At 36.6% G+C, this 16316-nt stretch overlaps 1 protein-coding gene across 3 annotated transcripts in view; it reads left to right on the top strand.

Moving 5' to 3' along the window:
* The window catches only part of CCSER1 (coiled-coil serine rich protein 1), a 1488467-nt gene that overhangs the window by 168835 nt on the left and 1303316 nt on the right, over nucleotides 1–16316 (top strand). For all 3 annotated transcript variants that reach the window (XM_070372147.1, XM_070372148.1, XM_070372149.1), the window contains exons 2-3: nucleotides 3193–4554; nucleotides 9581–9765. In XM_070372147.1, coding sequence (XP_070228248.1) covers nucleotides 3234–4554; nucleotides 9581–9765 — 1506 coding nt within the window. In that variant the 5' untranslated portion in view covers nucleotides 3193–3233. The remainder of the gene's footprint in view (nucleotides 1–3192; nucleotides 4555–9580; nucleotides 9766–16316) is intronic.

Here is a 16316-nt window from a genome sequence, read left to right as displayed (position 1 = left end):
TCCACTATATAATCATAAGGGATTTTATTTAGGTCAGACCTAAATGGTCTAGTGGTTTTCCCTACTTTCTTCAATTTACGTCTGAATTAGGCAATAAGGAATTCATGATCTGAGCCACAGTCAGTTCCTGGTCTTGTTTTTGCTGACTGTATAGAGCTTCTCCATCTTTGGCTGCAAAGAATATAGTCAATCTTTATATTAATAGTAGATCTATTAGTAGCATATATATATAGTAAATGGAAGTCTGGTTATTTTCATTAAGGGTTTAGAAAGAGGTGTATTTGTTGTAATTCTTTTTTTCTGAAAGTTTTTCATTATTAAATAAATCATTTGTATACTTGCCTAAGAGATATGGTATTTACTCACTCTTTGACTTTTAGTTGCTGATAGAGCTGCAAGAATTACTGAAAAGAGATTAAGAAACATAATATATATGAATTCTGAATATATTTGAAACATAATGGTAAATATCTTGACATTAAAGCATTGTAATCCCTAGGTTCACCACCAGCTGCAAATCGTTATGGCTGATAATACTCTAATTGGAGCAAAGTTATTCACTGGGCTTTGAATGGAAATAAATCTTGCATATAAATAAAAAAACACAGCTGAGAATGATATTCATTACATCATTATTAACTGTGAAAATGTAAAAAAATTGTATTATTTTTTGCATCCATTTCAGAATATATAAGCTGAGAGGAAAATGAGATAGTTTTAATTTGTTGAAGACCTCGCAAATGAAAATGTCTTTGTATTTTAAACTTTCTTCAGTCAGAGTCTTGCAAGAATACTTAAATGTTTTAGAAGCAGTTAGCACATAGTTTGAGTTAAATTCACATTTAGTGAGTGCAGTTAAAGACCATCTGATAAAAATCATGGAGGGCAAATTGATTTTATATCATTTAGAACAAGATATCAGAGAAGGCGATGGCACCCCACTCCAGTACTCTTGCCTGGAAAATCCCATGGATGGAGGAGCCTGGTAGGCTGCAGTCCATGGGGTCGCAAAGAGTCTGACATGACTGAGCGACTTCACTTTCACTTTTCACTTTCATGCATTGGAAAAGGAAATGACAACCCACTCCAGTGTTCTTGCCTGGAAAATCCCAGGGACGGTGGAGCCTGGTGGGCTGCCGTCTATGGGGTTGCACAGAGTCGGACACGACTGAAGCAAGTTAGCAGCAGCAGCAGCAGAACAAGATATCAAGTATTTAAGAGTGCAGTGGCACCCCACTCCAGTACTCTTGCCTGGAAAATCCCATGGATGGAGGAGCCTGGTAGGCTGCAGTCTATGGGGTCGCTAAGAGTCGGACACGACTGAAGCGACTTAGTATCTGACAGAGAACATATTTTCTGTTTTTTTCATACACTTCTTCAAGGCCATGAAAGTGTATACTTGATCAGTTTCGTATCTGTAAGGATGATACTGGGGAAGGCAATGGCACCCCACTCCAGTACTCTTGCCTGGAAAATCCCATGGACGGAGGAGCCTGGTGGGCTGCAGTCCATGGGGTTGCGAAGAGTCGGACAGGACTGAGTGACTTCACTTTGACTTTTCACTTTCATGCATTGGAGAAGGAAATGGCATCCCACTCCAGTATTCTTGCCTGGAGAATCCCAGGGACGGGGGAGCCTGGTGGGCTGCTGTCTATGAGGTCGCACAGAGTCGGACACGACTGAAGCGACTTAGCAGCAAGGATGATAAAGTGGAGGGCTTGTCATTTTATGTAGTATTTATTATTGTTAGTTATGGTTGCAGTAAACAGCAAAGTGAAACAATATGATTCAAATTGAAAAAGCGGGGGTGTGCACATTATCGTTAAGGAATTAACTGAAATTCAGAATCACAGCAAAACAAAACAAAGTAGAAACCAAATAATGTCACATTATGAAAGGAAAGAAAAATAGTAGTGAAGAAAAATAGTAGTCACTGTAAGAGAAAGATCTACCATACAACTTGGAATCTCTGAAAAGGGACATATGGGCCTTCTGCAGCATAAGCTCTTGGCTTTTTACTTTCATGAAAGCAGTGTATATCATGCTGATTATGAACTGACCCTGTGGTTAGAGACAGCTTCGCTTTCTAGTCCTGCTTTGAGTGATGTAGGCAATTTACCTTTCAGTTATAAAGTGACCAGAGTTAAGAGCTACTTCTCTAGTTATAAGCATTAAAAAAAGATAATCTATTTCAAGTATTTGGTGCATGACAGTTAACAAACTGCATTGGCCACCTTTTCTTCCTCTTCTTTCTTGTCTTCATCATCAGTACTCTGACATTACTCTTGTTTATTCATTTTCTGTGTTTCTACTTTTCTCTGTATGTAGGCTCACTCAGCATTACCAGTTGAATTAACTTTCAAAAATTCATCTTTTCTTTAACTCACAACAGTGGTTTCCTCATAACTTTATCTTGTGTATAACTCTTCTCTCGATCCTTTATGATGTGGTTTACTTTCCTCTGCCAGTGGACTGATTATCTGTAAACTCCCTAAATCAAACTCCAAGAGGAAGAATATGTCTTGGTTGGTTTTTCTTTGAGTGGAGATTCTAGGATCAGGTCATGCCTTAGTCTGGTCTGTGATTCTGTTAAGCTTGGGTCAGTTACTTGTTGAGTCCCATGGTTCATCTCGTGCTGGCCAACAGGCAGTGGTGGGGGATTTTACTCAGAAGACAGTGATCATGCCTGTCACATGCCTACTAAATCTAAATAAAGAAACATAAAAAGTTAAGATTAAACAATTTACCAAATCACAGAACCAGTATGAGTAGTAAGGCTGCTGTTGCTGCTAAGTCACTTCAGTCGTGTCCGACTCTGTGCGACCCCATAGATGGCAGCCCACCAGGCTCCCCCGTCCCTGGGATTCTAGGCAAGAGTACTTGAGTGGGGTGCCATTGCCTTGGTCTTGAATAATGTTCTTAGGTCTTCTAATACAGTACTCTTTTGAATAGACTTTAATTATTCTTGGTCATCTTTATGTTTTTGCACCAGTATAAAATTTCCCTACAGATTATTGGATATTTTGCTACATAGAGATTCAGAGAATTCCTTAAGTATCAGAATTGTAATATTTATTATTTTAGTGTAGCACAAATTTTGTGTCATGAATCAGAAAACAGTATTTTGTTTTAAAATGTCATGTTTATAACTGAATTCTTGTAATTTATTCTGTTTGTTTTAACTTTTCTCAGGTTACTAAGTTAGCTATCGCAGCACAAGCCTTGGAGTCCCAATGGGGGACTCCGGATCAAGACGATCTACTCTGGTCTCCCGGTTGCCAATATTCAGAAGGAGTATTAGCAGAAAACACGATTCTCTTCCTTCTTCACCCTCCTCCAGTAATACGGTCGGTGTCCACAGTTCCTCTCCTTCCAGCACTAACTCAAGCTCAGGTAGTACAGGTAAACGCAGAAGCCTCTTCCGTACTCCATCCATCAGCTTTCATCATAAGAAAGGGAGTGAACCTAAGCAAGAACCTACCAACCAGAACCTTAGTATTTCAAATGGTGCTCAACCTGGTCAGAGCAGTATGCAAAAACTGAGTTTGGAAGAACATACTAAAGCCAGGGGAAGACATTCTGTTGGTTTCAGCAGTTCCCGAAATAAGAAGATAACAAGGTCTTTGACAGAGGATTTTGAAAGGGAAAAGGAACACTCGACTAACAAGAATGTCTTCATAAATTGCCTAAGTTCTGGGAAAAGTGAGGGGGATGATTCTGGGTTCACAGAAGAACAAACTCGCCGTTCTGTTAAGCAGTCAACAAAGAAGCTTCTTACTAAATCTTTCTCATCTCACTATAAATTGTCTAAGCCAGTTCCACAGAGCCAATCTATTTCATTGGTACAACAATCTGAATTCTCATTGGAAATTACACAGTACCAAGAACGGGAACCTGTATTAGTGAGAGGTTCTCCATCTTGTTCTGTGGATGTAACAGAACGGGCAGGTAGCTCTTTACAATCTCCATTGCTTTCTGCTGATCTTACTACAGCTCAGACACCTTCAGAGTTCTTAGCCTTGACTGAAGATTCTGTGTCTGAAACGGATGCATTTCCTAAAAGTGGAAGTATGGCATCCCACTGTGACAACCTTGGCCACAATGATTCTACCTCTCAGATTTCTCCTAATCCTGCTGCTGTTACAAAGACCACAAGAGACCTTAGGGGAACCGTTCCCTGTGCAATTGTGTCTCCTGGAAAATACAGATTAGAAGGTCGATGTAGCACGGAATCTAATTCTTTACCGGAAACCTCTGCTGCTAATCAGAAGGAAGTGTTATTGCAAATCACTAAACTACCTGTTATGAATGGGAGTGACTCAGAGACTCACCTCTCAACAGATACAAGAGAAGATCATATAGTAATACAAAATGGTGAAACAATGTTGGCAACAAGCTCCCCAAGGAAATTTGGATTTTATGAGCACCATAAAGCAATAGCTGAACGTGTGAAAGGGATCCATCCTATTTCAGATTCAAGGATAATACCCTCTTCTGGTGATCATCATGTTTTAAACAAAACTTCATATGGATATGATGCAAATCCTGCCAAAGGTATGCTGATTTTCTCTTTATAATAAATGATATGAATTATAGTTTTCCTTATAGTCAGTTTTCTTATTCCATCTCATGAATGGGAACTATGTTTTCCTTAGTTTTCACTCTCTAATATTCTTTCCTATTTATAATTTGCTTTAAATCATTTCTGTACTTAAACTTACTTCATTTGTATCATGCTGAAATGTAATTCAGCCATATTACTATTTTCCTTAGTTGTGTTATTCAGATTCTGAGCCTCAGAAGAAAGTGGAAGGAAATTAATTCCATTTACTTTATCTAAAATAATGAGTATCTTTTATAGTTCATGATAGAATATTGGTATGTCTTAGTTAAATAATAACCATTATAAAATAAATTTGTATAAATTTTATTTTGTATTTTAGCAAAGCTTTTTATTATTAAATAGGATCCATGTTTTGGCACAAAAAAATGAAAGGGAAGGTTGATTTAATGCAGTCTGTTATTTAACAGAAAAACTTTGTTTTTCAGTATAAAATTCAGTTCAAGAAAATTGTTGATGGGCTGTATTCATTATTTTTTATTCTTTTTTCTCCACCGTGATTACTACTACTCCCACTACTGCTGCTGCTTTTGTTGCTACTATTCACATTAATAGGGCTTCCCTGGTGGCACAGAGGTAAAGCCTCTGCCTGCAATGCTGGAGACCTGGCTTTGATCCCTGGGTCAGGAAGATCCCCTGGAGAAGGAAATGGCAACCCACTCCAATACTCTTGCCTGGAAAATTCCGTGGGCTACAATCTGTGGGGTCGTAAAGAGTCAGACAAGACTGAGCGACTTCATTTTCACTTTCTTTCACACTGATAGTTCTTTCAACAGTAAGTCCCATTTAGTGTTCTCTCAACAATATGTCCCATTTACTCTTCTGTCTCTTTGGAGATATAATTTATTGACTCTGGAGGTGATTGAAATCATTATTGTTATTGTAACTCATTGTACAGGCAAGATAATTGGGAGCACAGATAGGTTAAGTAATGTGTCCAAAGCCACTAAGTTCATGAGTAATTGTTTATGATATAATTCCCATGAGATAGGTACTAACTAGTATGTTCCCCATTTTACTCATAAGAAAACTGAGACTGAGGGATTATACAACTGGCTAGTGGCATAGCCAGATTAAACTATTTAAATGCAAAGATCAGTCCTCTTAGTGACTAGGTTGTAGTACATAACATGACCTAACCTCTTTTGAAAACATTATATGGAATGTTTTGAAAGTGTTAAATAAAATTTGTGATCAGTGAAGTTATGTATTATATAATATCAAGAATTATAAGCTTATCTGACTTGTTTAACTAGTCTGTCCATGAATATAGCAATTCTAAAGTTTTAAAGTCATGAATTAATTTTCCAATTGTTTTAATATTTTTTCACATTAGATACAAGATCATTTTTACACATCTGCCTGCTTTTTTCAATTTTTGATCTGGGTAGCCTTATTTGTATTTTTGGTGATACTTGCTTCATTCTTTAACTATAATATAATTATAAGAATGATAATGATGCTGATACTGATGTGCCTCAAAATGTGATAAGCAGTTTCCATGCATTGTTTTATTTAATACTAACCAAAAATTTATGTGGAATTTAGTAACAAAGTTTAGGATTAAGTTAAATAACTTTATGAAATTATACTCTTAGCAAATGGTGGACCTCAGATTGGAATGTAGGCAGTTCTTAAAAGAAATAACATGCAAAAGGGTAAAAGTATAATTACCCTGGTTAATTCATATTTAGAAATGATGAGTTGCCTCAATGTCAAACTGTATAAAGTAAATATTATCTCTATGGAAACTAGGTAATGACCAACAATTATCTTGCTGGCTATTAATCTGGTAACTGAGATCCTAATTCCAAGCCATTTAATACATTAAGTTAATTTCACTGAATTTGACACCATGATGCCTGTTCCTGGACATAGGTGATTATTCATATTACCTATAGCTTGTAAAATAGAAGGAGATAGGCAAATAAGCTGGTAATGTAAAAAAGGAAAAGTTGGTTTCATACTACCTTTCATTTGCATCAATGGTAGATATTCATCTACTGTTCATAAATATTTTATAATTTGGAAGTTTAAAGCTCTTACAGACATTTAAACAAATGTATTTTGTAGAAGAAAGAGTTGCTTAATTTCATAACACTAGACTTATTCTGTATTTATTATGCAATATGTTTAAAAAAGTATTTAGCAAATATATGAATGTGTTAGGTGTACATTCATATCAGAATTGTTAATGAGATGTTAGCTCTCTGGCAATTTAACCTTTATTTATTAGAGTAAAAATTTTCTAAAAAGAACAGGCATATGTTGGCTTAATTAGGTAATAGCCAAAAGTCTTTAAACCCATAGATGAGCCTGAACAAATCAGTTTCATTCATTTATAGATATTTGTTTTGATACTGTTTTTTTTGGCATTAAGGATATAGAAATGAACAAAACAAACTCCTCCCTTCATGAAGCTTACTTTGCAGTGGGAATACTCAGACAATTAACATAGAAATAAATAAATGTCAGATGGTGATAACTGCTGAGGATGGGTTTAAAGCAGAATAAAAGATTAGGATGTGGGGAGTGGCATTGTAGTTTGCTTTTTTTTTTTTTTTTAAGCTTTATTGAGGTATAATTGACAAATAAATTATGTGTTTAAAGTGAACAAAGTGATTTTTTGATATATGTGTACACTGTGAAAGGATCCCCTCCCTCAAGTTATTAAGCTCCTCAGATCTTTATCTTATAATTGAAAGTTTGTACTCTTTTGCCAGTCTTTCTCTATTTCTCCCACTTCCTAACCCCCGACAGCCACTTTTATGCTGTTTCTATGAGTTCAACTCTGAAAGAAAGATTCCATATATAAGTGACACCATGCGGTACTGGTCATATTGTGCATAATGCTGCTGTGAATGTGGGAGTACAGAGATCTCTTTGTGGTAATGATTTTGTTGACTGTAGGTAGATCACCAGAAGTAAGGTGGCTGCCTCATATGGGAGCTCTATTTTTAATTTCTTGAAGAACCTCCATACTGTTTTCCAGAGTGACTGCACCAGTTTATATTCCCACCAACAATGCACGAAGGTTCCCTTTTTTCCACATCCTCAAAAACACTTGTTCTTGTTTTGACTCTTTGATAATAGCAATCTTAACAAAAATGAGGTAACATCTCATTGTGGTTTTGATTTGCATTTCACAGATGATTAAGAATGTTGAACTCTTTTCTTCATGTACCTGTTGGCCATTTGTATATCTTATTTGGAAAAAAAAATACTTATGTTTACTTATGTCCTTTGCCTATTTTTTTGTTGTTATTGAGTTATATGATTTTCTTGTATATTTGGCTATTAACCCCTTATAGGATGTATGATTTGCACATATTTTCTCCCATCCAGTTGGTTATCTTTGTTTCTTTTTCTTTTTTTCTTGATTATTTGCTTTTCTGTGCAGAAACTTTTTTGTTTGAAATATTCCTACTTGTTTGTTTTGCTTTTATTTTGTTTATTTTTGATATGTAGTCCAAAGCATCATTATCAAGATCAATGTCAAAGAGCTTATTCCCATGTTTACTTCTAGGAGGTTTACAGTTTCTGGTTTTAACTTTCAAGTCATTAATAAGTTTTGAATTGATTTTGGTGTATGGTGTAAGATTCCAGTTCCATCTTTTTGCACATGACTTTTTACTTTCCCCAACATTTTCTGTTGAAGAGACTGTCTTTTCCTCATTATATATGATTGGACTGTTTGTCAAAAGTTAGTTGTCATATATGAATGGCTTATTTCTTTGCTCTTCTGTTCCATTAAGCTGTCTGTTTCTATGCCAATACCATACTGTTTTGATTACTATAGCTTTGTAACATAGTTTGAAATCAGGACTTGTAATGTCTCCAGCTTTGTTTTTCTTTCTCAAGATTGCTTTGGCTATCTGGAGTCATCTGTGGTTCCGTACAAATTTTAGGATTGTGAAAAATGTCATCATGATTTTTGGTAGGGAATTATATCAAATCTATAGGTCCCTTTGGGTAGTACAGCCTTTTTAAAAATATCAATTCTTCCAATTTGTGAACATAAAACAACTCTATTTTTGTTTTCATCATTTTCTTTCATCAGTGTCTTTTATAGTTTTCAGTGTATATGTTTTTCACCTCCTGGGTTAAATTTATTCCTAGGTATTTTATTCTTTTGATGCAATTGTACATGTAAGTGTTTTATTTCTTAATTTATTTTTCTGATAGTTTCTTGTGTTAGTTTTTGTTTTTAAGTATAGTGAATAGGTATTACTCAAAATAACATATTGGAAAAAATTAGGGAGTAAGCCATAGAGACATTCGAGAAAAGTGTATCCGTGCAAAGGCTATGGGGTAAAGATCTGAGGCTGGAGCACACCTACAATGTTCTAGAAACAGTGAGAGGTCCAGGAGTGGGGGGTAGTTGAAGATGAGGGTATAGATATGATAGATATGATTAACAAGTGACCAATGAGGAGAGTAAGGTCATATCATGAGGAACTCAGTAGCCCATTGGAATCATACCAGCTTTCTGACTAGAGGAATTATCATGATCAGTCTCACTTAAGTGTATCATTCTGATTATCATGTAGAAAATAGATTGTGTGTTGATTAGGGAGAAGCAGGTGGGACTAGGGAGAGGCCAGAGACTGTTTAGAAGTATTGCAGTAAGCAAGGCAAGCACTGATAGAGTTTGTGCCAGCATGTTAATGGGGGAGATAGTGAGGAATGATCAGAATCTGTATATGATTTGAAGTGATAAGGACAGGATTTGTTAATACGATTTATGTGAGGTATGAAGAAGTCAAGGATGACTCCAAAATATGGGGGCTGCAAAGTGATTTACATAGTTAAGTAAACTACAACTACTAATTCAAAAAGTTTTCTGTGATTGAGAATTACTGAATGGCACTAAGAGTTTCCCTTTTGCTTTCAGTGGAACTTTTATAAAAATTACATTTAAGCATTTATATTAATTTTTATTTATTTATGTTTGAATAGTTCTTGCCAGTAGCCTCAGTCCATACCGTGAAGGAAGATTTATAGAGAGGCGACTGCGATCCTCATCAGAAGGAACTGCAGGGAGTAGCAGGATGATTTTGAAACCAAAAGATGGAAATGTAGAAGAAGTTAATAGCCTAAGGAAGCAAAGAGCAAGTTCATCATCCTCAAAAATGAACAGCATGGTAAGTATATACCTATGCTTGTGTATAATAAAATAATCCATATATTATTGGCATGTTCATGCCTCTTGCAAAATGAAAACAGACTGAAGAATAGGCATCTCATATTTTTGTTGTGTTTCTTTTTTAAAACCATTTTTAAAAATTGAAACATAGTTAATTTACAAAATAAATATATACATACACATATATATATACTTTTTCAGATTTTTTCCATTATAGATTATTACAACATATTGAATATAGTTTATTGTACTATACAGTAGATCCTTATTTATATACTTTACATATAATATTGGGAATATGTTAATCCAGAATGCCTAATTTACCTCCTCTCTACCACTTTCTCCTTTGGTAACCATAAGTTTGTATTCTGTGTCTGTGGGTCCTTTTCTGTTTTGTAAATAAGTTCATTTATGTCATTTTTTTTAGATTATACATATAAGTGATATCATATGATATTTGTCTTTCTCTGTCTGACTTACTTCATTCATTTAACATGATAATCCCAAGGTATGTCCATATTGCTGCAAATGGCATTATTTAATTTTTTATGGCTGAGTAATATTCTATTACATGTATGTATGCACACACACAAACACACACACCACATCTTCTTTATTCATTTATCTGTCAATGGAAAACTTTAGGTTGCTTCCATGTCTTGGCTATCATAAACAGTGCTGCACTATCATAAATAGTGCTGTTCATAGCAGCGTGGCTTGCATGTATCTTATTAAATTGAAATTTTCTCTGGATATATGCCCGGGAGTGGAATTGCTGTGTCATATGGTATTTCTAGCTTTAATTTTCTGAGGAACCTCCATATAATTTTCCATAGTGACTGTACAAGCTTACATTCCTACCTACAGTGTAAGAGGCTTTCCTTTTCTCCACACCTTCTCTGGAAACTACTATTTGTAGACTTTTTAGTGATGGCCATTCTGACCAGTATGTGATGATATTTCATTGTGGTTTTGATATGTGTTTCTCTAATAATTAGTGATGTTGAGCATCTTTTTATGTGCCTCTTGGCCATCCGTATGAACTCTTTGTATGTTTGGGAAAATGATCCCTTGTCCATATCATCATATACAAATATTTTTTCCCAGTCTGTAGGTTGCTTTTTCATTTTGTCTATGGTTTCCTTCCCTGGTGGCTCAGAGGGTGAAGAATCTGCCTGCAATACAGGAGACTTGGGTTCGATCCCTGGATCGGGGAGATCCCCTGAAGAAGGGAATGGTAACCCATCCCAGTATTCTTGGCTGGAGAATTCCATGGACAGTCCATGGGGTTGCAAAGAGTTGGACACAACTGACTGTGCAAAACACTGGTTGTGCAAAAGTTTTTAAATTTAATTAGGTTCCATTGGAGAAGGCAATGGCACCCAACTCCAGTACTCTTGCCTGGAAAATCCCATGGACAGAGGAGCCTGGTAGGCTGCAGTCCATGGGGTCGCTAAGAGTTGGACACGACTGAGCAACTTCACTTTCACTTTTCACTTTCATGCATTGGAGAAGGAAATGGCAACCCACTCCAGTGTTCTTGCCTGGAGAATCCCAGGGACGGGGGAGCCTGGTGGGTTGTCATCTCTGGGGTCGCACAGAGTCGGACATGACTGAAGCGCCTTAGCAGCAGGTTCCATTTGTTTATTTTCGTTTTTATTTCCATTACTCTAGGAGGCAGATCTAAAAAGATATCTCTGTAATGTATGTCAAAGAGTACTCTGCCTATTTTACTCTAGGAGTTTTATAGTATCTGGTCTTACATGTAGGTCTTTAATCAATTTTGAGTTTATTTTTGTATGTGGTGTTAGCGAATGTTTTAATTTCATTCTTCTACATATATCTTTCCAGTTTTCCCAGCACCACTTATTGAAGAGTCTATGTTTTGAAGGGAAACTTGGTCTGCATGGTTGTTGTTATAAGTCAGAGAGGATAAGTTTTCACTTGAGACTCTTAGGACAAATAGAAGCAAAAGCAGGATAGCGACCCCTAAAACCTGTCTCCCTTACTTCCGTGGGAAATATGATATTTTTATTCTAGAACAAGACCCTGTGATATGCAAGCTAAGAAATATGCTGATCACGACACCCTCTGATGTCATCATTTCACAGTATTTCTTCACCCTCTAGCCACCTAAAAAATGTCCTGTTTAAAGCACACCTATGCCAGTGCTACTCTCAGACGCTTTAGTGGATTCTGCTTTGCTCTTTCCTAATATAGTTCCCCTTCCACATAGGGTAAAGATCTTTGGGGGTCAAGGTGATATGCCCGTCCAAAGCTTAAACACATTCTGGGTGACTGAGACTCCAGATTCCTGGCATAAACTAGAAGCCTGCACATGAGGGTGGAAATGGGATGTGTGTAGGAGGGTAGGGTGCGAACCTGGACTTGTGAGCTGAAATGTCTTAGAGGTAGTTGTATTAGCTCCCTCATAACACGGGATACAGCTAGGGTGGAAAAACATGACAAGTGAACTGCAGCCCAGAGGGTCTGTGAGGCCTAAGGTCTCACAGATTCTGGGATGGGCTTGCCTTTTGCATTCACTTTGCTCCCTTTGTCACAAACATGTCCTTTCTCAGCGGTGTTTTTATTTTTAGTGTTTAACAGTGTTTGTTTAAAGAAGATCTATCTACCTACTTACTGATGGATATATGAGAAAAATGCTCAAAACTAAATCACTTATATCTGTATATATTTTAGATAATTATGTTTCAAATGAAAATATTAGGGCATCATTGAGGATTCCAATGTGAAAAAACAGTAAGTTACTGAGATAACTGTTGGGGGCCAGAGTGAGGTACTCCGCCCATGGCAAAGGTCATGAGGAAGGAGGCTCGACATACGCAAAGGCGGGATCGAGCCTCAGGAGCCCCCCTGGAAATCCTCGAGTGTCTACCCCCATAACCAGAGCCTGCCTACTTTACTACTTTGTGCTCTTACCTACACCTCTGACTTTACGGGGGGCTGTCCCCCACCACCTCTTTCGGAGAAGGAGTTAACCTAGAGCTCCAGTCAATAAAAACTCTTGGGTGTGACAAGAGTGTTTTAACCTACAAACTCCTCTGAAGGTTCTCTAGCCTGCCTGACAGGCTCATTGGGCCACATGTGATTGCTCACAGCCTCCCAACCGTGAGAGGCACGAGATGCTTTAAACCCTCTAAAAACAGGTTCTTTAGAGAAGTTAGAAAACTATAAGTATAGTGGGCTAATTAGAAATTGTGTTGGTGAAGGCTTTTTCATTTGTTGAGCCAATGTTTGTTGCTAAGTCCCCATATCCCCTGCCCTTACACACATTAACGAATATATAGAAGGAATAAGTATTAACCTTTGATATTAATCACGTTAGACCTTAGGCTAAGTGAATTCTTTCCTTAACTAAAACCCACTACACCCTCACCCTGTAGGAATGTAACTTTATTTGGGTGGCGTCTGTTTTGAGAATAATCAGCCCTGGAGAAATAAGTGTCCTGATTGACTGACCGCTGTCACAAGGAGAGGGTCGTAAATTGTCAGCAGGCCCCCCTGGCCAGAAGATGATGTAACACCCCTAAGACCTCTGTATACATTTGTATGAAGCACCTGACTTTAATAAAAGTCAGGACTGCTGTCCCCACGTGACTTTTGTATAACATCTCAGTGTATAAAAACAGACTCTGGAAAATAAAGAATTGGGATCAGTTCCTCGAAATACTGGTCTCCCCATGTCTCTCTCTCACTCTGGCTGAGTCTCCATCTGGAGCGCGGAACCCACCAAGCTTACTAATTTTGCCTGGGCTTCTAAGATCCGACCGGGGAGGCCTCAGTGTCTCCTCTCCTTCGGGAGAACAGAAGGACGCCTGCGGCCTACATAAGTGGTGCAAACTTCTTGTCTTGAAGTTTTATTGGTCTCCCGCGTAAACCAAGCTACTCAGCCCCTTTTCTCCACTGAATTTTCCTACTGAGCTATCCTCATCCTATTACTCTTTATATCTTTGATAAAATATTTAAATAAATAGGTCGCCGACGCCGTCCCCGCTTCGAATACCCTGGATCAGCCGGGGCAGGACCCTGGCAGATAACCTTGAGTGATAGCAAAGCCATTGTGCTTGAAGTAGAGGTTCTAGCCATGAGGCCAGGCTTGGCCAGATTTTACAGATCAGTATCTATAAAACGACAGTAATGGGTTTATTGTTACTGTTATGCTAAAAAATGATTATGTGTGTATTTATATTTGTGTATATAGATACATTATGTTATTTTATATTGCATCTTTCTGTCATTTGCATTGAAAATATTATATTATTATTGCAATATTGCAATTGATTTTTTTGTCTAAAGACAAGAACATGTTAAAATAGATTTCCAGTTGATGCAACGTTAAGATGTGTGGCCAGTGAATTATTGCAAAACATTTTCCTCACCAGATTTGTATTATCCCTTTGTAGAGATGAATTTATATTAATAAGTGTGCACTGTTTATTACCGTCACCCAAAGTTGGGCCTTTTATGTATTCTTTTTATATCACGTTTTTAGTGCTATTGATGCATTTATATAAATGTCCTTGTAATACCACAAAATCATTATTATTCTCAGATATGATTTCAAGATTTAAAATTTTAAATGTCAAATGTAAAAATAAGATTTTGTTATTTTATTTGAGGTTTTTTAATAAATTTTCGAAAAGTGTACCTGCAGTGATGTAGATTGTCCACTAGATGTCAGAATTACACCATTGTCATGATAGGGGAAAAGCTGTGAAATTGGACAGAAACTTGGTTAAACCATTGTGCGTATTCACTGAATTCACAGGTAAGATTTGTTGAAATAAATACTGACACACTAGAATTTGCACATGAAATGTATCAAAATTACTTTATGACTCTATTAGGACTTTGCAGTGTCTCAATCTTTATAGTTTAATAGTTAATTTAACTTGCATAAATTGTATTATTTAACTCCTAGCATTATAAGGACAGAGAAGGCAATGGCACCCCACTCCAGTACTCTTGCTTGGAAAATCCCATGGATGGAGGAGCCTGGTGGGCTGCAGTCCATGGGGTCGCTAGGAGTAGGACACGACTGAGCGACTTCACTTTCTCTTTTCACTTTCATGCATTGGAGAAGAAAATGGCAACGCACTACAGTGTTCTTGCCTGGAGAATCCCAGGGACGGAGGAGCCTGGTGTGCTGCCATCTCTGGGGTCACACAGAGTCGGACACGACTGAAGTGACTTAGCATAGCATAGCGTTATAAGGAAGGAATGCTAGGATTTTTTTTTAAAGGTAATTTTAGCTATATGTGAAACAAGTGACATATATTTAGGAAATGATAGCTTTATGTGTGAAAAATAGCATACATTTTCTATATTCTTCTTCCAAAATAATTGAGGTGAGTATATGTATTTGAGAATGCATCCATAGCTCAGTTATTCTTTCCTTTTAGAAAAATAGTAGTAACATGTATTTTTAATACTTATTTCAACGAAGGGACTACTCTTAATGCTTCACATATATTATCACATTCCATTCTCACAATATTATGAATTGAGTGAATTTGTTATTGAGCACATTTTGCAAAAGAGGAAACTAAGGCACTAAGAAGATAAGCAACTTGCTCAGAAACATAGTAAGTGGCAGAGATAGAATTTAGATTTGGATCCTTGCTCTCTTAAATACAAATTCTGCATGCTTTGAGGGGAATGGGATAGATTTAAATTTAATTTTTCATCTTTCTTGTGTTATTTCTGTATAATGAAGTTAACACTTGTAAGGCAACCTATGCTTGCTCTAAGTCTAGACTACAACTGTCTGTAAGGGATGCAAAAAAGAAACAAAATTTAGTACTTACTCTGGATTTAAAATGTGGTAATATTTCTTGATATGTTGATGGACAGTATCAGATGAGAAATATCCAAAAAGGAACTTTGTCACAAAAGAAGGTATTTATACTTAGAAAGTGCTAGAGTACTTCATGTATTTCAAGAAGGTTTAATTCTACTGATGGGTATGGCTCTATTTTTAAGATGCTGAATGTTCCTCTGAATGATGAAAAATATTTCCTAATTGGTAATAGGTGAAAGATGCCAGAATGCTAGTGTTTTTGTACAGTTTGGGTATATACAGTATGAAAGGGAAAGGGCAGGATGTGTTAACTCTTTGAACATCAATGAGTCAGAAGAAATTGGACTTTGCTTCCATTTATTACAAGAAATCAAGCATATCTGTAACAATTTGATAGACATTCAAATTTATTATAATTCTTCAAACTGATTTAAATAGAGACTTCCCTTAATTTTCCTCTGAGTAACTTTCTTGATTCTTCCCTTAGAATGGTCCAAACATTTAAAAATAATCTTTCTAGAAATAGGCTCTTTATTTTTCAAAGCTTTCCCTCCAGATTATGGTGTATAAATGATTAAACATAAGATTCAGTCTTGGTTTTTTCCAGAAACTTTACACAGTGAAGTCTAACTCCAAATATTTACCAGATCACCCTTCTCTGAAAAAAGGATTAATGTGAGGATAGATTTGTGTGTGTTAAACAATACATAGCACCTAGAAGCACTAAA

The sequence above is a fragment of the Bos mutus genome, chromosome 6 (assembly GCF_027580195.1).
Source record: "Bos mutus isolate GX-2022 chromosome 6, NWIPB_WYAK_1.1, whole genome shotgun sequence".
NCBI lineage: Eukaryota > Metazoa > Chordata > Mammalia > Artiodactyla > Bovidae > Bos > Bos mutus.
This window is presented reverse-complemented; position numbering and strand designations above follow the sequence as displayed.